Consider the following 23,364-nt stretch of genomic DNA (forward strand, 5'->3'; position numbering starts at 1 on the left):
TGACTCAGCCGCCCATAGACCTTAAGAGTGGTTGGGCTTGCATGTAGGATAGCCTGGACCAGCGGGCTCAGGGGGGCCTGTAGGGCTCGGGGGGCCTGCAGGGCCAGGGGCTCAGGGGGGGGCCTGCAGGGCCAGGGGCTCAGGGGGGGGGCCTGCAGGGCCAGGGGCTCAGGGGGGGGGCCTGCAGGGCCAGGGGCTCAGGGGGGGGCCTGTAGGGCCAGGGGCTCAGGGGGGGGGCCTGTAGGGCCAGGGGCTCAGGGGGGGGGCCTGTAGGGCCAGGGGCTCAGGGGGGGGCCTGTAGGGCCAGGGGCTCAGGGGGGGGGCCTGTAGGGCCAGGGGCTCAGGGGGGGGCCTGTAGGGCCAGGGGCTCAGGGGGGGGGGGCTGTAGGGCCAGGGGCTCAGGGGGGGCCTGTAGGGCCAGGGGCTCAGGGGGGGGGGGCCTGTAGGGCCAGGGGCTCAGGGGGGGGGGCCTGTAGGGCCAGGGGCTCAGGGGGGGGGGGCCTGTAGGGCCAGGGGCTCGGGGGGGGGGCCTGTAGGGCCAGGGGCTCGGGGGGGGGGCCTGTAGGGCCAGGGGCTCGGGGGGGGGGGGGCCTGTAGGGCCAGGGGCTCGGGGGGGGGGGGCCTGTAGGGCCAGGGGCTCGGGGGGGGGGGCCTGTAGGGCCAGGGGCTCGGGGGGGGGGGCCTGTAGGGCCAGGGGCTCGGGGGGGGGGGCCTGTAGGGCCAGGGGCTCGGGGGGGGGGGCCTGTAGGGCCAGGGGCTCGGGGGGGGGGCCTGTAGGGCCAGGGGCTCGGGGGGGCCTGTGGGCCAGGGCTCGGGGGGGCCTGTGGGGCCAGGGCTCGGGGGGGGGCTGTGGGGCCAGGGGCTCGGGGGGGCCTGTGGGGCTCGGGGGCCTGAAGGCAGGACGCTGTCAAACAAGATGGACATCCCATGTCTGTGGGGACCCTACAATGTTCAGCACGTTTATAAAAGCTTGCATTTAAGCCAGCAAACCACTGACCGGTTCTATTCTGATGCTTTTTGTTCAAAAAACAGCAGTCAGAAAATTACTTGGAACCTGCAAAGAAAAAAAAAAAAAAAAAAGATAGATAGATAAAAAAAATTATTATTTATATCTCAAATGCCCTAGAGAATAAATGGTGGGGTTTGTGCAATATTTGTTTTTGTTTTTGCTAGAAAATTACTTGGAACCTCCAAACATTTATATATATTAGTTTCTTTTTTTCGTGGAGGCCCTAGAGAATAAAATGACAACTGTTGCAATTTTTTTATGTCACATGGTATTTGCACAATATTTTTTATTTTTATGCTAGAAAATTTAGAATCCCCAAACATATATAATATTTTATTATTATTCAGGATTTATATAGCGCCAACAGTACACTTACAATAGAAATCAATACAGGAGGGATCAGAGGGCCCTGCTCGTTGGAGCTTACAATCTACAAGGGGGGAGAGATAGAGATAGTATGTGTGTATTTATAGATTATATTAGATCCTTTTATTTTTATTTTTTTTTTATTTTTATTTTTTTTAAGCAGAGGCCCTAGAGAAGAAAACGGTGGTCGTTGAAATTTTTTTATGTCACACGTTATTTACGGCCTTGGTTTTTCAAACGCAATAAAAAAAAAAAAAAAAAAAGCTCTTTAACCACTTGCTTACTGGGCACTTAAACCCCCCTCAGTCCCAGACCAATTTTCAGCTTTCAGCGCTGATGCACTTTGAGTGACAATTACGCGGGCATACAACACTGTACCCAAATGAAATCTTTATCATTTTTTTCCCACAAATAGAGCTTTCTTTTGGTGGTATTTAGTTACAGCTCGGAGTTTTATTTTTTGCTAAACAAACAAAAAAAGATGCAAAAAAAATAAAATAAAAAATCATGTTTTAATAGTTTGTTATAAATTTTGCAAACGGGTCATTTTTCTCCTTCATTGAAGTGCGCTGATTAGGCGGCACTGATAGGCTGCATTGGTGGGCACTGATGGGCTGCATTGGTGGGCACTGATGGGCTGCATTGGTGGGCACTGATGGGCTGCATTGGTGGGCACTGATAGGCTGCACTGGTGGGCACTGATAGGCATAGTTAAGGCGGCACTAATAGGCACAGATAAGGCGGCACCGATGGGCACAGATAAGGCGGCACTGATGGGCAAAGATGGGCACAGATAAGATGGCACGGATGGGTGGCACGGATAAGTGGCACGGATGGGTGGCACGGATGGGCACTGATAGGTACCACAGATAGATGGGACTGATGGGCACTGATAGGTGGCTCTGATAGGTGGCACTGCTGGGCACTGATGGGCGGCACTGCTGGGCACTGATGGGCGGCACTGCTGGGCACTGATGGGCGGCACTGGGGTGCAGCACCTGAGGCAGATTTTGGGTGGCACTGTGGGTGGCACTGCTGGGTGGCACTGTGGGTGGCACTGTGGGCACTGCTGGGTGGCACTGTGGGCACTGCTGGGTGGCACTGTGGGCACTATGGGCACTGCTGGGTGGCACTGACAGGGGGGCACTTACTTTATTTCAGGATGGCACTGCGGGTGGCAGGTGGGCACTGGCAGGGGGCAGGTGTCCTTTTAAATTGCTGGCCGTGATCGGGACTGATGTCCCGAACACGGCCGCCGGCGATCGGCTTTTTTTTTTTCTCCTCGCGCTGTCAGCGCGAGGAGGAATACTAGCCGATTACCGGCTCCGTTTTATCACATGATCAGCTGTCATTGGCTGACAGCTGATCACGTGATAAGGGGTCGGGATCGACCCCTTACACGGATCGGTGATCAGGCGAGTCTCACGGACTCGCCGATCACAGAGCGCGCCGCGCGCGCCCCTCAGGGGGCGCGCAGGCCGCTCGTAACCGGGACTACGTCAATAGACGTAGTCCCGAAAATGTGGGTCCGCGCTATTGCCGTCATTTTGCAATAGCGCGGATCCCAAGTGGTTAAAGAATAAAAAATAAAACCACCATGTATAACCCTATTTTTTATGGAAAATACAACAGATGTTACACCGAGTATATAGATGCCAAACATATCACACTTTAAAATGCGCACACTCGTGGAATGACACCAAACTATGACACTTTAAAATCTCCAGGTGATGCCTTATAAAATGTTTTAAAAGTTACCAGTTTAGAGTTACAGAGGAGGTCTAGTGCGAGAATTATTGCTCTCGCTCTGACGTTTGCGGCGATGACTCACATGAGTGGTGGGATCGCCCTTTACATGTGTGGGTGTGACCTACAGATGCGTTCACCACTGCGCACGAGGGGATGAGATCGCTTTCAGTTTTTTTTTATTGTCCCTTTAATGTTTTCTTTTCCTTTTTTTTTTTTTTTTTTTATTTTGTAACATCCCTTGTGACAACAACAAAAAAGTATGACAGTTCCTTTTTTTTTATATATAGAGAGATGTGGGGTCAATAGGACCCCAACTCTCTCCTCTACAGTGGAAAGCTTTAGATTTAAAAAAAAAATGTTGACTTGGCACTATAGAAAAAAGGCATTGTTTACATTGGACTGGAAGTGAAGCTCTAATTCATCCCAAAGGTGTTCTATCGGGTTGAGGTCAGGACTCTGTGCAGGCCAGTCAAGTTCCTCCACCCCAAACTCGCTCATCCATCTCTTTATGGACCTTGCTTTGTGCACTGGAACAGGAAGGGGCCGTCCCCAAACTGTTCTCACAAAGTTGGGAGCATGAAATTGTCCAAAATGTCTTGGTGTGATGATGCCTTAAGAGTTCCCTTCACTGGAACGAAGGGGCCAACCCAATCCCTGAAAAACTACCCCCCCACACACCATAATCCCCCCTCCACCAAATGATTTGGACCAGTGCACAAAGCAAGGTCCATAAAGACATGGATGAGCAAGTTTGGGGTGGAGGAACATGAGTGGCCTGCACAGAGTCCTGACCTCAACCCGATAGAACACCTTTGGGGTGAATTATATAATTTTCTCCAAGGATGTAGAAGGATGGAAGTACTTCTACCTGTTATGTGCTCAGAAGACAATCTAAGTGGACAGATGAAGGTTTCCTATGGGAGATAGGCCTTTTATATTTGGATTTATGGTATGTTTGTTATTTGGCGTTGGGTGTGGAAGGGGTTTCCAGGCCGGGAGCACCTTTCCCTCCTCCTCCATGTTGTGGTGATTCATTGTGCAGAATGCTCTCAGATTGTTTTGGTTTTAAAAGCCTTCCTGCAGCATGGAGGAAATGGGCACATAGCTAATGAGATGCAATGTCCCCAGGGGGAGAGGGGGAGGGGAATGTGTGAATCCTGGATAATGTCTTCCCGAGGCCTGGTGTGTGTTCTATGTACAGCTCAGCGGAGCACATGACCGCCTCCGTCCTACCATTGCCACCTCTCTATATACCTTAAAGTGATGACACCATTAAAGATGAAGCCCGGAAAAATATTTATATTATATTTATATATATATATATATATATATATATATATATATATATATATATATATATATATATATATATATATATATATATATATATATATATATATATATATATATATAAATTTTAGTATTAAGTAAGTACACCCCTCACATTTTTGTAAATATTTCCTTCTATCTTTTCATGTGACAACACTGAAGAAATGACACTTGTCTACAATGTAAAGTAGTGAGTGTACAGCTTGTATAACAGTGTAAATTTGCCGTCCCCTCAAAATAACTCAACACACAGCCATTAATGTCTAAACCGCTGGCAACAAAAGTGAGTACACCCCTAAGTGAAAATGTCCAAATTGGGACCAAAGTGTCAATATTTTGTGTGGTCGCCATTATTTTCCAGCACTGCCTTAACCCTCTTGGGCATGGAGGTCACCAGAGCTTCACAGGTTGGCACTGGAGTCCTCTTCCCCTCCCCCATGATGACATCACAGAGCTGGTGGATGTTGGAGACCTTGCTCTCCTCCACCTTCCGTTTGAGGATGTCCCACAGATGCTCAATAGGGTTTAGGTCTGGAGACATGCTTGGCCAGTCCATCACCTTCACCCTCAGCTTCTCTAGCAAGGCAGTGGTCATCTTGGAGGTGTGTTTGGGGTGGTTATCATGTTGGAATACTGCCCTGCGGCCCAGTCTCTGAAGGGAGGAGATCATACTCTGCTTCAGTATGTCACAGTACATGTTGGCATTCATGGTTCCCTCAATGATCTGTAGCCCCCCAGTGCCGGCAGCACTCATGCAGCCCCAGACCATGACACTCCCACCACCATGCTTGACTGTAGACAAGACACACTTGTCTTGTACTCCTCACCTGGTTGCCCCCACACACGCTTGTCACCATCTGACACCAAATACGTTTATCTTGGTCTCATCAGACCACAGGACATGGTTCCAGTAATCCATGTCTTTAGTCTGCTTGTCTTCAGCAAACTGTGGGCTTTCTTGTGCATCATCTTTAGAAGAGGCTTCCTTCTGGGACGACAGCCATGCAAACCAATTTGATGCAGTGTGCGGCATATGGTCTGAGCACTGACAGGCTGACCCCCCCCACCCCTTCAACCTCTGCAGCAATGCTGGCAGCACTCATACGTCTATTTCCCAAAGACAACCTCTGGATATGACGCTGAACACGTGACCTCAACTTCTTTGGTGGACCATGGCGAGGCCTGTTCTGAGTAGAACCTGTCCTGTTATACCGCTGGATGGTCTTGGCCACCGTGCTGCAGCTCAGTTTCAGGGTCTTGGCAATCTTCTTATAGCCTAGGCCAGTGATGGCGAACCTTGGCACCCCAGGTGTTTTGGAACTACATTTCCCATGATGCTCGGCTACACTGCAGAGTGCATGAGCATTATGGGAAATGTAGTTCCAAAACATCTGGGGTGCCAAGGTTCGCCATCGCTGGCCTAGGCCATCTTTATGTAGAGCAACAATTCTTTTTTTTTTTTTTTTTTTGTTTTGTTTTGTTCAGATCCTCAGAGTTCTTTGCCATGAGGTGCCATGTTGAACTTCCAGTGACCAGTATGAGAGAGTGAGAGCGATAACACCAAATTTAACACACCTGCTCCCCATTCACACCTGAGACCTTGTAATACTAACGAGTCACATGACACCGGGGAGGGAAAATGGCTAATTGGGCCCAATTTGGACATTTTCACTTAGGGGTGTACTCACCTTTTTTTGCCAGCGGTTTAGACATTAATGGATGTGTGTTGAGTTATTTTGCGGGGACAGCAAATTTACACTGTTATACAAGCTGTACACTCTCATTTCTTCAGTGTCGTCACATGAAAAGATGGAAGAGAATATTTACAGAAATGTGAGGGGTTTACTCACTTTTGTGAGATACTGTGAATGTATGTGTGTGTGTGTGTATGTATATGTATATATGTATATATGTGTATATATATATATATATATATATATATATATAATTATTTTTTTTGTGTATATATGTATTTATATATATTTTTTTTTTTACATGAGAGTGTTGTAGCCATATTAGTGCACTCACAACAAAAACTGTACGTCATATACAGCCACAGTCCTACCATGGTCATCTTTTTATACCTTAAAGTGGTGACATCATTAAAGGTGAACCCCAGAAAAATATGTTATAAAATGCAGTTTCATCCAGTTAAGCATTTTTTTTTTTTTTTTTTTTTTTTTTTTTTTTAAATGGTGCGTAAGTGCTGTCTGTGACTTTTTTTTTTATTTTTATTTTTTTTTTTATTTCCACCAACATCCAAATTTTAAGGACGAACTTTCAGGGTGTACCCACTTCTTCAACGTCTAAGTAGGTATTCGTACTGCCTGGAACTTGTAGAAGGGGGTACACCCTGAAACTTTGTCCTGAAAATTTGGATGTTAGTGGAAGTTAAAAAAAAAAAAAAAAGATATATATCACAAACAGTACTTGTGCATTCTTAAAAAAAATTATAAATACTGTTTGTTACATAGTAGGTGAGGTTAAAAAAAAGACAGATTGGACTTGATGGACTTATGTGTGTGATTATATGCCAGTATTACATTGTATATGCCTGCATGTTGCGGTAGTTCAGGCGCTTATCTAATAGTTTCTTGAAACTATTGATGCCCCCCTGCTGAGACCACCGCCTGTGGAAGGGAATTCCACATCCTTGCCGCTCTTGCAGTAAAGAACCCTCTACGTAGTTTAAGTTGAAATCTCTTCTTTTCTAATTTTAATGAGTGGCCACGAGTACAGCACTCAACTGTTGCAGAAAGTGCACTAATATGGCTACCATAACTTCATATAAAAAAAATAAAAATAATAATTTGAGAGAAAAATAAATATAATTTTTTTTTTTTTTTTTTTTAACAAAACGTCTTCACTTCAGCCTCCTACATTTCCTTGCAATGGCAACTTTAGATTGGGGAAGGGAGGGGCAGCACTCTAAGATGATGGACCTTTTGAAGGCTATTTAAAATCAGCATTTTCCCCCCCATAGTTGCTTATCAGGGGGGCTGAATACATTTACCATGATTATAGTGGGGGAAGGGTGTTGACATTTACATATAGAGGATGCTTGTAAGGAAGAAAACAAATACATTTTTATATATGTATGTATATATATATATATGTATATATATATATATATATATATATATATATATATATATATGTATATATGTTTTTACTTAAAATTGTAAATTGACTAATTTATTATGAATATATTAGGTATTGCTTACCCATTTCCAACTGATTAGTGAAAAGTTAATTGTAAAGTCAAACTTTAGAAAAGTAAAAAAAAAAAAAAAAAAAAAAAAATAGCATCTTAATTATAAGCACACATATACTAAATATATATATATATATATATATATAATGTGTATGTGTGTGTGTGTGTGTGTGTGTATATATATATATATATATATATATATATATATATATATATATATATATATACAAACATTTTTTTAAATAAAAATATGTATGTGTGTATATGTAGCACTAACTCCAGAGGGAGCAGCTGTTTTGATTTGGACCTGCACTCTGGTAATAACACCCCACTAACTTGGCTCTCTAGCCCCTTGACACAGCTGTTGTACAATGCAAGGTACCTGTATTATAACCTCAGGATCCACTGGCTCCACCTGCTAGGAGAAAATAGTACGCTGCACAACTGGATTCTTAAACAGTGTATTTTACTACGAAAATATACACTAAACAATATTACAGTAATTGCGCTGTCATCCCAACATAGAACGACAGACAGTACAATGGAATTCAATATAAACAATATATATGTCTAACCTGGGAGCTCCCCCTACTTTAAATGCTATACGTGAGGCCTCACTTAAAGTACTTTATCCGGGGTCTTCTTTTCTTCGCTAGCTAAAGTAACTCCTTTGTATTTGTAATGCAAAGTTCATGGAGGATTAAGCTGAAATGCTCCTGGTGTAACTGCAGTAACTTATTTACAAACGCTTGAGGCGCCAAGGTGGGTAGGCCTCAAGCCTGCTCAGTGTCAGTTGCTCTGCTGTACCTCTGTGGAACTACAGGTTCCAGTGAGGCCTGTATGTGAGTCTAACTGCGTGTGAAAGTTAATAAACTGTGGGCTGTGACCCGCTCACCAACTGGATCGGAGCTCCGTGTAGCAGCTTTGGTCCGGTGACTGCAGCTTGCTTCTCCCTCAGCTGGGCCCGTCGCTCCGTTATGCTCCGCTGGGTGAGCCCGGTCATCCGATGCTCAAATGAGTGTCTCTGGATCTCTCCAATCCAGTCACTGTCTCTCTGGCACAGTCAGATCACTCACACAAACGAGCGAGATTTGCGTTCCGCAAAGGCTGTGGGCCCTGTCTCCGGGAGGACCTTCGCATAGATCCTCACAGGCTGGCCGTGTGATCCTAAAATGGCCGCTCAGGGTCCTTTTATGTCCTACCCAGCATGCACTGCCAGAGAAAGTGTTCATGGGTAGGTCATCAAGCCTCCTGGGTAAAAGGTTCAACCTTCTGATCAAAACAGTCACTTCCTGTATGTCTTTTGTGCTTTCTTCAAAGCAATAAACATTTAAGTTCAGTATCAGTATTTGGACATTAGATGGCGCCAAATACTAAGCCATGGAAATGTCCATAGACTTTTGATTATTACATGGAAACGCACATTAATAAACAAGCATGTCAGCTATATATATAATATATATTTATAATATATTTTATGATATAGATATAGATATAGATATATATATATATATATATATATATATATATATATATATATATATATATATATATATATATATATATATATATATATATAGATATAGATATATATATCTCCTTTTTAAAGCATAGAACACAGTCTGTGTCCCTGTTAGGGAGATTAACACTCTTATTAGTCCTGTTTACTGTTGGCTCCAAAAGTGAAAGAAAATACCAAATTTTGGGCTGTCCCCAAAACAGGAAAAGTGGGGATCTCTTCCAATGAGGACACTAGGTCTGGTGACATCACAGGAATTCTCTCACATTGGAGGGATTTCTTCTTGCTTCCTGTTTTGACTATGGGACAGGAAGTAAAGGAAAATCTCCCCCCCAATGGGAAACAGATGGGGGAAAAAATAAACCACAGGGGTTATTCCTTCCCTTACTCTATCCAAAATGGGGGGGGGGGGGGAGGGGGGGGGAGGACTTTGCCTTTATTTATAAATTTAAATAAAATGTATAATGTTTAGTAAAAAATAAAATTGGTTGTATACATTTTAAAGGGGTTGTAAATTATTATTTTTTTTTTTTTTTTTTTCTAAAATAATAAACATGTTATAATTACCTTCACACTCGTTTTGCACAGAGTGGTCCCCCGAACCTGGTCTTTTGGGGTCCCTCGACGGCTGTCTCGGCTTCCCCCTGCAAGTACTTCTCACGTTCATGCGAGCTTCCTCGCATGGTGAGAAGCGCTTGCGGGTGCGCCCCCGTGATACAGCCAGTATAGCTGCTCACTGTATCACTTGGCCCCGGCCCGCCGCGTCATTGGATGTGATTGACAGCAGCACGAGCCAATGGCTGCGCTGCTTTCAATACATCCACTCTAGTCAATCAGCGGCCAGGCTGAGGGCGTCGGGGGCGAGCATGGGACTTTCAAGGAAGGGGTCAGGTAAGTAAAATAGGGGCGGCGGGGTGGCACTGTCAGATGTTTTTTCACCTTAATGCATTAAGGTGAAAAAATATTTACCTTTACAACCCCTTTAAACTAGAAAGTATGTAATATTTTTAGTTAAATACTTTTTTTTTTTTAACTTCATAAATAAAATGTATACTTTTAAAATAAAATGAAAAAAAAAAAATGAAAAATACTTTTTGATAAAAAAAAAACAAACATCTTTTTGGTGTATTAAAAAAAAAAGATTTTGTTGTGATGGCTCTGAATGCCGTCATGTCCCAGGCAATGATCATACGGTCTTTGGCTGCCAGGTGCACTGTGGGTGTTTGACATTATTAAAGACCACAGACATTCTGTTGTTTTCGATCAGACAGACCTGATCTGTGGTGTCAGCAGGAAGCAAAGCCATTCCTGTAATGGGGAAATCTGACTGCCCCATGTACATCTATTATAGACAACTATACACCGAAAAAATCTGATCATTGTTCCAGGTGGCTACATATAGGGGAGTGTGTGACCCCCTTCTATGTTGAATTGTTTTTGACCTAGAGACCAGGCGGCGGGATCCTGTCGCTAACATCTCATGCAAACTCCAATACCGCCTTGTAAAAGAATATAGAATTTATACCTGGCCGTTGCTCGTATCGGACATTTCAGGTGAATCCCAATACCTGTTTTCTTCCTGCAGGTCTATATATCCCTGTAGTAATGTGGGGGCTATAGTGAGATGAACCACAATACTCCGCAAAGGGCCAGGTATTGGGTGCACCTAATATTTGCAGAAGATCTTGCAATAACTTTAATAATGTTAGGTCGCTACCTGTTAGAAAGGTATTTATCCATTTCACAGGCTGGTCTTGGGGGTCCATTTTATAAAGCATTCGTTGCATGAATGACACATACATCCGTGCCTGCTCAGCAATTTTTCACCGTAACTTCTCTAATAGATCAATTCCTTTGCTCATGAGCTCCATCTAGTGGCCAAAATGCTGTATATTTCCTTATTGAGGAATTTCAGAGGACTATACCGCTTTTGGCCACTAGATGGACCTAATGATATTGGAATTAATAGAGAAAAATTCAAGCCAAAATTTGTTGAGCATGCACAAATGTTTTATAAATAGACACCCCCCCCCCCCCCAAAGTATCATCCCTTAATGATATAGTTACTCTTAATATTATTATTATCATACAGGATTTGTATAGCGCCAATGGTTTGCACAGCGCTTTACAATCTTAAGGGCAACAGTACACTTACAATAAAATAAAATACAAGAGCCCCGTTCATAAGAGTTTACAATCTAATAGGATTAGTGTACCTTTAAAGAGGAAGTAAACCCTGATGAGTTTACTTCCTCTTTTTTTTCCCTGCAAAGGTAAAGCATAATGGACTACTATGCATCGCATAGTAGCTCATTATGTGTCACTTACCTGACACAGGAGCCAGCGAAGTCGCCGCTGATCCCTGTAGTCCGCCGCATCCATCTTGCTGGTGGCGTCTCGCAGCTCCGACCAATGACAGCGGCAAAGCCGCGATGACGTCACTCCCGCGCATGCGCACGGGAGTCGCGTCTCGCAGCTCCGCCTCTGCCATTCGGCGAAGCCGCGATGACGTCACTCCCGCGCATGCGCATGGGAGTCGACAAATTAGGCAAATCCATTCTTGGATTTGCCGCATTTAGTGCGCCTGCGCGCCGCTGTCTACGGCGCATGCGCCGTAGACAGCGGTGCCCGTTTTCGGGCAAATATCTCCTAAACCATATAGGTTTAGGAGATATTTCTTGGACCTACAGGTAAGCCTTAATCTAGGCTTACCTGTAGGTCAAAGTGGTTTGTAAGGATTTACTTCCTCTTTAAACAACATATACTTGTCCCATACTTGCCTCATTACCACCGCCACATGCTCAGTCCTTCGTCACCTTCCATGGTGGCAATTAAGGTCTCGTATAAGGATGTATTTATTTATATTTTTATGTTGGGGGTGGTGGGACATTACATTTTTTTTCTTTTTTATTGTTTTGTTTTTGGGGCCCGTGATTTTCATTTATTCCCTTGACACCACACACACACACACACACACACACACACACACTCTTATACAAAAGTATAAAAATGAAAAAGAACATTTAAAAAAAAAAGTGTGTGTGTGTGTGTGTGTGTATATATATATATATATATATATATATATATATATATCTCTTTGGGGGGTTCCTTATGTCTTGAAACACCCCACCCACATTCCCCCTACTAGCTGTTTTATTTATTTGCCTGCAATAAATAGAGAAGCACAGAGACCCAGTGATAACATCATTGGGTTTAAAATACAGTATGTAATGGAAAGTTTGTATTTAAAGTGGGGTACCCCCTAAAAAAAAAAAAATTAAAAGTCAGCAGCTACAAATACTGCAGCTGCTGGCTTTTAATAATCGGACACTTACCTGCCCCAGGGTCCAGCGATGCGGGGGAACGAAGCCCCCCCTCGCTCCCCGCTCCGCTCGCGGCGCCGTCATGCATACTGTGGGCACCGGCTGTGGCTTCACAGCCGGGCACCCACTGCGCATGCGCGAGCGGCGCAGGGCGCCGTGATACGCCGTACAGTCGCCTGGGACACGTGACAGGTCCCAGGTGAATGTGCGGCGCGAGGGGAAGTGATGTCACCAGCCCGGGCAATGAAGAAGGCAGACTACGAGGGACCCCCTAGCAACCGGTATTTAGAGGTGAGTAAACATTTTTTTTTTTGCCAATTATTTTTTTTTGATTTTTTTTTTAAGAATTTTATGTAGTTTTATTTTTTTGGTGGCAACACCACTTTAATAAAAAAAAATAAAAAATCATTAGTATGTTGTTGAGGGAGGAACCACCAGGGAAGGGAACTATGAGCAGATTCAATTTGAGCTTAAATATATCTATTGGGACATGAACATATGACTATGGGGTGGCATATCTGTGTAGAGGCCCTGGGGTGGGGGGGGGGTGAAGTATTGATTGCTGGGACAGCCCCGGTTTGTCAGAAATGAGGTCTGTGTGGGGAAAGGGTGGTGGGGGGTGGTAATTGAGAGCGTAAATAATGCAGGCAACTGGCTGTGGTTAGGGAGGGCGAGGGGGGTATACACAGTAGCACAGCGGACAGGTGAAATACTATCGGGACAGTTTGTGTGTGTGTTTGTGTGTGTTTGTTTTTTTTTTTTACATTTAAACAAAGTGTGTGTGTGTATATGTGTGTGTATGTGTGTGTATATATATATATATATATATATATATATTTATTTAACATTTTTATTCTGCAATAGTCTTTTTATTTTTTTATTTTTTTTATTTTTTTTATGTTATTGATATATATTCGTTATTATATTTTATATTCTTTATAGTTGGGTTGAAAAAAGACACTAATCCATCCAGTTCAACCACAAAAAACATATATATATATATATATATATATATATATATATATATATATATATATATATATATATATATATATATATATATATATATATAGCATTGACCCCCTAAGGAGCTGCTATTTGTTTTGGGAATATAAACTAAACCCCCTAGGCACAACTGTGTAGTAATGTTTGTGTGAGACCCAATGATAAATAGCAACACAATTATAACACAATATACTGCAATTTACCGTTACCCGGGAATCCTCCACTTCTCTGGCTGTGATGAAAGATAGAATCTCACACAGGTTGTAATTTAACCACATAAACAGTTTACTGGTGTAACTTGGTTAAACATGTTAGTAACAGTGGCAATGCTGATTAAAGAATTGAAAACAATAATAAGAATAATAATCAAAATGTATGTGAACACCCAAACTCAATATTCACTTGAGAGTATATGCAGACAGGCTGAGTGGAATCCGATCTCAATAGGGTAGATCCTTTCTATTGAGCACATTCCATTTCCTCCTCAGAGCGCACACACACGCGCACACCCCCCAGAACCTGCACTATGCTATAAAGTACAATACAGCAGTGTAATATAACACATATATTTATGTCACATGCTCAAGGGCTCCCCCTAGGTTGCACTGCAGTCCTCAGAGTGCACAAGGAAAAGTAAGAAGCTGTTTATTGCGAATAGTAAAGCCTTTGGTCTTCTTTCTTCAGCTAGCCTTTAAACTGCAGTATTTGTAATCCAGTAAAGATTATGTATAGGTAACGGAGTGCTTGATTATCTAAGGTACTGGTGGAACTCCTCTGTATACTGAAGGGTGCAACACCGCATTCACTTGGTGTTAGAGTAAAACAAATTCTGAAGCCTCGCTGTACACAGTCTAATCAAGCGAAAACCTCACCTTGAGACTACAGGTCCCACCAGCCTCCTGAATCTAGTTTGTGTAGCAATAAAGTGTTATGATTTTGGGCAAGTACCCGCTCACCACACACAGGGCCCAGATGTTTGTCCTGCTCCACTTCAGGTGGTTTGGTCCCACTTCAAGCTGGTGCTGCTCCGTCAGGTGACTGTAATGCAGGAACCTTTGGTTTATGTCTGGTCCTCCAATCCGTCTACACGTTGGTTCCAGCCCAGCTGTGCACTGGAACTCTGTAGAGGCCTCGCAATTCTGCTGCCTGCCAATCAGGCCGCAGTCCCTGCTCCCTGTAGGCAGGTCCTCAATGGCGTCCCAAGAGGAAGAGAACGAAGCATGGGCGCGCTGTGCCTTTTATTATCCCACTCAGCATGCAGTTCTTTAACATGGCCTGGTGGGTAGGTAAATGAGCATTATGGGTAAGTAGTTCCTTGTCTGGTAATTTACATATGAATCACTTCCTCAATGAACTACCCAGTCCACAATGCATTGCAGTGCTGTCTCAAGCATTGAAGGAAAAATGTCTTGACTGCAATAGCATAAACAAGGACACTAGAGGGAGCCATTCCCTTAAGGAGCAGCACATTGTTCAGTATAGTAACTGACAAATCCGTGTGTGTGTGTGTGTGTGTGTGTGTGTGTGTGTGTGTGTGTGTGTGTATGTATGTGTATATATATATAATCAATTTTTATTCTGCTGTTGGTATTGACTTTGGTTTAAATTCGAAGTCGTTCATTGTTGTCAGCCAGTTGGTGGTACCGGCAGATGTTGTCCTCTATCTTCACGTTTTCAGGAAGCCATTTCCAGATCGATGAATGGTCCTGGGAAGACAAATCTTTGTCCTATATCTGCGGGCCGCCTCCTTTTTAGATTTCATGTTTGCCAGAAAAAAATCACCATTGAAGTTGCCATTTAACCCAATGTAAGGGCCCGGGGCCCGCGGCTTCCACTTTAATCCGCCCAGCGAGGTGACGACCGCTTCTGCCACACAGGGCAAAGACTGGAATCCTCTATAGAGGAGGAGACAAAAGAGACAGAAGGACTTGTGTCCCCGACATGCCACCCTGCCAGGGAACAAAGGACTGGGGTCACTTGGTGGGGGGGGGGGGGGTCACCCCAGCTCTGTCTCCTGTAGGGATGTACGTCAAAGATTTCTTCATCTTCTCTTGTAGGGTGTGTGTGTGTGTGTGTGTGTGTGTTTACACCCCGGTCATAGAAGCAAAAAAAAAAATTGACAAATCAAGGAAGTTGTAGCTATTTGGGTTTTGTTTTATTTTGTTGTTGAGCAAAGGCTCTCTTCCAACTTCCTTTTCCCTTCTTACATTCTTTCGTTTTTATTTTTTTATTTTTGTTTTTTGTTTTTTTTAAAGGTAAATTAGACACTTATTTTTGTTCAATTTTTTTTTTCTTTTGGACTGCTGCTTTTGAATTACAAAGAAAAAAATGCTAATACAAAATAACGCAATACATATACTGTATATCATTTTTTAAACATAATAAATATATATAAAAAATTTTTTTTCAATGCACAAAAATTACATAGATACATCTATATGAATTGTATTTTTTTTTTATATGAATTAAGGGATTGCCTTCATTTGCAGTGGTTTCCTCTCACTTCCTGTTTTGGCTATGGGACAGGAAGTAAAGGGAAATCTCCCAGGTGGCAAAAAATAAACTGATCGGGGTCATCGCCCCTTCCTCTCCCTTTTCAAAATGTAAAAAAGAAAATGCCTTTAGCTCTAATGTAAATAAAATGTATAATTTGAAGTTTAAAAAAAACTTGTGTAGTAAAAAAAATAAAAAAAATGGTGCCTTGAACAAACATTCATACCCCTTGAAATGTTGTCATGTTACAACCAAAAACGTAAATGTATTTTATTGGGGTTTTATGTGATGGGGGGGGGGGGGAGGTATGATTACTAAGGGAGAAAGTGAGACTGATTCTTTTCTTTCTTTCTTTCTTTCTTTCTTTTTTTCTTTCTTTCTTTCTTTCTTTCTTTCTTTCTTTCTTTCTTTCTTTCTTTCTTTCTTTCTTTCTTTCTTTCTTTCTTTCTTTCTTTCTTTCTTTCTTCTTTCTTTCTTTCTTTCTTTCTTCTTTCTTTCTTTCTTTCTTTCTTTCTTTCTTTCTTTCTTTCTTTCTTTCTTTCTTTCTTGTGTCTATTGTTGTTGGGGGGTGTCTACAGTATTGTCGTTGAGGCTATTTTTAAGCAAATTTAGTACAAACTACTCAACACCAAAAAATATACATGGCTCTGTATTCTCTAAAAGGGGTCGAAGACGAGTCCCAAATCTCCCACGAGTCCCAAATCTCCCACTTGTGATTGGCTCATCGTTCTTCCATTCTTGATTTGGCCCATTGTTCTTCCACACATGCGATTGGCTCATCACTCTTCCTTGTATTACATTACTAAGGGCTGATTGTGTGATTTTTAGCAGGCAGAGCCTCCCTATTCCTTTCCTTTTTTTTGGATCAGTTCTAAGGGTGACACGTTTTTTGGTATCTATTCATTTACTCGATGTGATGGAAATCTTTTATAATAAAAAAAAAAGCAAATTGTTTGCTTACACTGACATTTTTTTTTTTTTTTTACTGTATTCTCATTGCATTTTAATTATGACTGTGCAAATATCATGCAACATAAAAAAAATTGCAGCTTATATATATTTTCCGGGGGGGGGGGGTAAGTTTTGAGCAAAAAAAAAAAATTGCAGATTTTTAACATGTTCAAAAAGTTAGACGAGTGGTTAATGTGTGCACAAGGCCTGAACACAGTTTTGCTTCAAGTAGACCCGACTGCATGTGAGAATGTTTTCGTCTTATTTTTTATTTTATTTTTTTTCCCACAATAAAGTTTTATTGAAAAGTGCAGAATGAACAAGTGTACAGAATAGATACATTGTTAACATAGATGTGTAAAATATTTGGTTATTGTAACATTCAGATACATTGTATAAAGAAGTCGAAGTTGTATTTTGTTAGACGTGTGCCATTAGTTTCGTTCCAAATTTTTTAACAACAAATTCATTCATTCGGAAATATCCGAATTAAGGAAAACCCCATTTAACAAATTAAATTCGTAAATTTGAAAATAAGAATCTGAAATAATCGCTATTAAATATAGGTAATGGAATTTCCTTTCAAATTTTCCTGTTGGTGAACGTAAAGCATACAAATTTATCCGAAGTTACGGATTATCCGAAATGACGAATGCCGCATCTAAACAAATGGAATGTAATGAATTAATAAAATAATATTTTTTTTATTATTCGTTCTGTTCCATTTGTTTAGGTGCGGCATTCGTTTAACTTCGGATAAATTCATATTCGTTAAGTTCACTAACAGCAAAATTTTAAAGGAAATTCCAGTACTCAGAATTTAATAGTTCTTATTAGTTGTTTGTTCTTAAGAATTTTTGGATTTTCATTCTTATTTTCAGATTTTATGATTACACAAAATTACGAATATACAAAATAATTTTTTTTTCGAATATACACATTTTCGAAGTGCGCTCATAACAAATGACCCGAAAAACTAAAGAAAAAAATGAAAACTAACAAATTTATTTCCCCCCCCCCCCCTCCCCCTTGTCACCATTTAACACCGGCTGTTCCCTTTCTTTTCTCCCGCAGGCTGTTCCTCCAAGTCGTTCAAGCTGTACTCGCCAAAGGAGCCCCCGAACGGCAACGCCTTTCCCCCCTTCCACCCGGGCACAATGCTGGATCGGGATGTGGGGTAGGTACAATCCTCTGAAACGGTGATACTGCATATCCCGTGATCGTACTTTTTCACTATTCATGCTTATGGGGGGGAGGGTACTGTAGTCCTAACACACTTCCTGTCCTGGGGTGACAACGCTGCTCTCCAGAGATGCAGTGCAATGAGCGTTGTCACCCCAGGGGAAGTGTGTTACTTGGCAGGATCACCAGATGACCAGACTGTCCCTCGACCTGCCACTTTCATTCATTGGACTTCAAAAAATGAAAGCTCATAATTGCATGTGGGCATTGGCTACGCAAAAACAGCCTGCCTAGGAACGCCCACTCCTCCAGACCAACACCCACCCATTTTGATATTTGCATAACTCCTCCAGAAGCCAGCCCTACTGCTTGTATTAGGACAGAGGACACTTGAGAGGAGCACTGAAGCTATATACAGCGTCCTGCCGGCCCCTCCCACAAGCCATGATCTGCAAATGTTACATAGAGAAGCATAGAGACCCAGTGATGTCACTGGGCCTAAAATAAGGTATCTATTAACCACTTCCCACCCAGCCTATAGTCAATTCAAGACTGAGCCGGCCTCTTGCTGATCCAGGTGGACGTCCTTTAACCTGTCACCGGCTGTGTCCACCGGACACAGCTGATGACTGATTACTGTACCGGTCTGCTCCTGGTACCATGTGACCGTTGTAGCCAATCACATCAGGTCAAATGACAATTGTACAAAATGAATGGCTTCCTTTCATGACAGTAATTGTGTACAATTGTGTTAGCTGTGATTGGTCACAGTGATCATATGGTACAGACAAGGCCACTCGCAGCAAATTACAACAAAACAAACTGACTCTATTTTCATTCAGTAAAATGCTTGCCTATAGCAATGAAATTCATTGCTATAAGCAGACCTAGTGTGTGTGTGTGTGTGTGTGTGTGTGTGTGTGTAAAAAAACAAAAAAAGCATGAATCACATACCCAGAGTAGTACAATGTTACCATCATGTAATTATGATCCCCATGATTTATCTCCAAGGGGTGGAGCGAAATGCGTTGGGGCATGACCTTGTTGGAGTCCTGGGATTATTCAAATGTGCGAAAATCTCTAACTTTCCTACAGAATAAATGATATACACTGATTTGGGCTATTTTCATCAAAGAAATGGAGCAGAATACACTTTGACCTAAATTTGTGAAGAAAGATTATTTTCAAAATTTTATAAAGGAAATACACATTTTTATTTATTTTTTTTCAAAAAATTTTTTGTTTTTATATAGAAAGAAATAAATAACTCAGTGGTGATTAAATGCCACCAAAAGAAAGCTCTATTTGTGAGAAATTATAAAAATGTCATATGGCTACAGTGTTACATGACTGCCTAATTGTCATTCAAAGTGTGACGGCTCTGGAAACTGAAAATTGGCCTGCGCAGGAAGGGGGACGGGGCAGGAAGGGGATGGGAGTGCTCAGTATTGAAGGGGTTAAAAAAGAGTAAATAAAAAAAAAAAAACATTTGAAATGTCATCTGCGTGTTGATGAATGGGGGGAGAGGAAGGGACCGGTGAAGGCAAATATACCGAGAATTAGGTGGTCTGTCGTTCTGGGGAGATGCTGCCTGCTGTATTTATTATTATTATTATTCAGGATTTATATAGCGCCAACAGTTTGCGCAGCGCTTTACAACATGAGGGCAGACAGTACAGTTACAATACAAATCAATACAGGAGGGATCAGAGGGCCCGGCTCATTGGAGCTTACAATCTAGAAGGGAGGGGGTCAAGTAGAACAAAAGGTAATAACTGTGGGGGTTGAGCTGCTGGAGAAAGTGAAAATACAGGTGTGGGTAAGATAGGCTTCTCTAAAGAGAGAGCTTTTGGACAATCTCTGAAAACCTAATAAGAGTAGGAGATAATCGGACAGGTTTGGGTAAGGAGTTCCATAGGATTGGAGAGGCTCTGGAAAAGTCCTGGAGTTGAGCATGGGAGGAGGGGACGAGGGAGCTAGAGAGCAGGAGGTCTTGAGAAGAACCAAGAGAACGAGTAGGTTGGTATTTAGAGACCAGGTCATTGATGCAGCTGGGGGCGGAGTTGTGGATGGCTTTGTAAGTTGTTAGTATTTTGAATTAAATTTGTTGGGTGAGCGGAAGCCAGTGGAGGCATTGACAGAGAGGAGTAGCAGACACCGAGTGGTTGGTAAGATGGATGAGTCTGGTAGTAGCATTCATGATGGATTGAAGGGGGGTGGACTATGTAGAGGTAAGCCGATGAGAAGGGAGTTGCAGTAGTCAAGCTGAGAGATGACCAGCAAGTGAAGTAAGAGCTTTGTTGCGTCATTGGTTAGAAAGGGACATATTTTGGAGATGTTGCGGAGGTTGAGGCAGCAAGATTTGGACAGTGATTGGATGTGGGGCATAAAGGAGAGTTCAAGGTCCAGGACTACACCTAGGACCTTGGCATGCAGGGATGGGCTTATAGTTGTGCCATCGATTTAGACAGAGTGATCAGGGGAAGGGGCATATGGGGGAGGAAGAATAAGTTCGGTTTTGGGTAGATGAAGTTTGAGGAAGTGGTGTGACATCAAGACTGATATATCTGTAAATTAGTGATACGTTAGGAGACAGAGGGAGTGAGTTGAAGGGTAGAGAAATATATATTGGGTGTCGTCAGTGTAGAGGTGGTATTGGAAGCCATGGGAAGCTATCAGCTGACCCAGGGAGGAGGTGTAGATTGAAAATAAGAGCAGTCCAAGAACAGAACCTTGGGGGGACCCCAGCAGAGAAGGGAAGAGGAGAGGAGGAAGTAGTTGTAAGAAACGCTAAAGGTGCGGTTGGATAAGTAGGAAGAGAACCAGCAAAGGGTACAGTCACGAACGCCAAAGGCGTGGAGTCTTTGTGGAGGAGGAGGTGGTCAACCATATCAAAGGCAGCAGTGAGGTCCAGGAGTAGGAGTACAGAATAGTGTCCGCTGATTTTGGCCGTTAGTAGATCGTTTGTTAGTTTTAGGAGAGCAGCTTCCGTGGAGTGTTGAGGACAAAATCCAGACTGAAGGGGATCAAGAAGGCTTTTAGCCAGGTGGTCGCTCAGCCGGTTGTAGATCAGACGTTCGAGGAGTTTGGATAAGAAGAAGAGCAAGGAGATGGGGCTTAGGTTGTTAAGATTGGATGGGTCAGTGAGGGCTTTTTAAGTATGGGTCTGAGAAGTGCATGTTTTGGAGAGTTGGGGAAGATGCCAGAAGGGAGGGAGAGTTTGGAAATGTAGGTTAGAGAGTGTAGAATAGAGCCAGAGGGTGAACGTAGCATTTGCGAGGGAACAGGATCCAGATGGCAGGTGGTAAGATTGACGTTGGCAAGTAGTTTAGCAACCTCTTCTATAGTGGTGGGTTGAAAGAGGGGGAAGTAATGATTCTACCTGTGGGCGTGAAGCGTGGAGGGGATCTGAACAGAGATCTCCTTGCAAATTTATCAATCTTCTGTATGAACTGATTGGCAATCTCCTGGGCAGTGAGTTGGTGGGTGGAGATAGTGGTGGACAAAGTAGATAATTGAGGAGTTGACGCAGATGGGATAATAAGTTGCTAATGAGGGTGATAAAATAGGTCTGCTTGGCAGTGAAGAGGCTGGAATTGTATTTCTGGAAGGCAAATTAATATTGGTTGAAATCTTTTTGAGACTTATGCCGCGTACACACGATCGAATTGTTCCGGCGTACTTAGTCCGGCAAACTATCCGGCGGACTTTCTACCTAACAGACTTGGCCACACACGACACACAGAAAGTCCGGCGTTTGCTAGCGCGATGACGTACAGCATGTACGACGGGACTAGAAAAAGGAAGTTCAATAGCCAGTAGCCAATAGCTTCCTTCTCGTACTTGCTTCTGAGCATGCGTCATTCTTAGTCCACCGGACTAGCATACTGACGATGTATTGTCCGCTGAAAACCCAAGTCCGGCGGAAAGATTGGACTGCAAAACTACTTTCTAAGTCCGCCGGACTTTACGCAGAGAAAGTCAGCGGAACCTCCCACGCGATCGGCTTGTCCAGTGAAATGCGTTTCGGCGGACTAAGTACGCCGGTCAATTCGATTGTGTGTACGCGGCATTTGTCTTGCGCTACAGGCGCTCATGAGCATGATTACATTTTTTTTCAGACTTCTAGTATCATCCGTTTGCCAAGGTTGAAGGGGTCGGGGCCTGATTCTGTGTGTAGTGAGGGGAACCAGTGAGTCCAGTGAGGCTAGAAGTGAAGCGTTGTCGACAGAAGTGGCTAGGTCGGTGCAGGATAGGGGTGAGATTTTGTCTTAGAGGTCGTCGGTAGTAGAGAAAAGAAGGGTTGAGATGGCGTAGGTTTCTACAGGTATTTTAAATAGTTGGAGGGAGAGGAGGTGGAGGAGAGGGAGAGAGAGTGAAACTAGTAAGGTAGTGATCAGAGAGTGGGAATGGATAGTTGGAGAGGTTGCATAGAGTGGATAGATGGGAGAAAACGAGGTCAAGGGTATTGCCTTCAGAGTGAGTAGGAGCGTGTATCCATTGCTTTAGGTCAAAGGAGGAGGTTAGGCTGAGAAGTTTGGAAGTGGCAGGAGTGTTAGTATTAATAGGGATTTTGAAGTCACCCAGAATGATTGTGGGGATTTCAGAAGAAAGTAAGAAAGTCATCAAGTAAGGTTGATACCGGTCCAGGGGGCCTGTAGATAAAAGCTATCCTTAGAGAAACTGGGGAGAAGAGACAAAATGCAGTGTGCTTCAAAAGAAGAGAGCCACAGAGAGGGAGATGGGTAAAGTACGTGGAAGGTGCTGTGTGGGGCTAGAAGGATTCCGACACATCCTCCCTTACATCCACTGGATCTGGGGGAGTGAGTCCGGAGAAGACCAACCATAGGATAAGGCAGCAGAGGACCGTGTCGGATTCATGAAGCCAGGTTTTGGTAATGGTGCGTAAATTAAATGAGTTGGCCATGAAGAGATCATGGAGAGAGGTGAGGTGAGGGGCATCTCTAGATAAAAAATAAAAATAAAAAATTGTGCAGCTCTGACTATTAATGAATTCTTATGTATTTTTTTTATTTAATAATAAAAAATTTTTTTTACCTAAACTTGTTTTGTATATTGTGAAAGATGTTACACAGAGTAAATAGATACCTTTTATGTCATGCATTAAAATTGCACACGCTCGTGGAATGGCCAAAAACTACGGTACTTTAATTTTTTTTTACAGGTTACCAGTTTAGAGTTAGAGGAGGTCTAGTGCTAGAAT

The 23,364-nt window shown here is 42.9% G+C and overlaps 1 protein-coding gene across 9 annotated transcripts in view; it reads left to right on the forward strand.

The window, feature by feature from the left end:
* Positions 1 to 23,364, forward strand: part of LDB1 (LIM domain binding 1) — a 260,494-nt gene that overhangs the window by 204,345 nt on the left and 32,785 nt on the right. For all 9 annotated transcript variants that reach the window (XM_077455672.1, XM_077455666.1, XM_077455668.1 and 6 more), the window contains exon 2: positions 18,033 to 18,135. In XM_077455672.1, the coding sequence (XP_077311798.1) occupies positions 18,033 to 18,135 (103 nt within the window). The remainder of the gene's footprint in view (positions 1 to 18,032; positions 18,136 to 23,364) is intronic.

This window comes from Lithobates pipiens, unplaced genomic scaffold (genome assembly GCF_037356315.1).
Source record: "Lithobates pipiens isolate NorthernLeopardFrog02 unplaced genomic scaffold, aLitPip1_a1.2 Scaffold_25, whole genome shotgun sequence".
Lineage (NCBI taxonomy): Eukaryota > Metazoa > Chordata > Amphibia > Anura > Ranidae > Lithobates > Lithobates pipiens.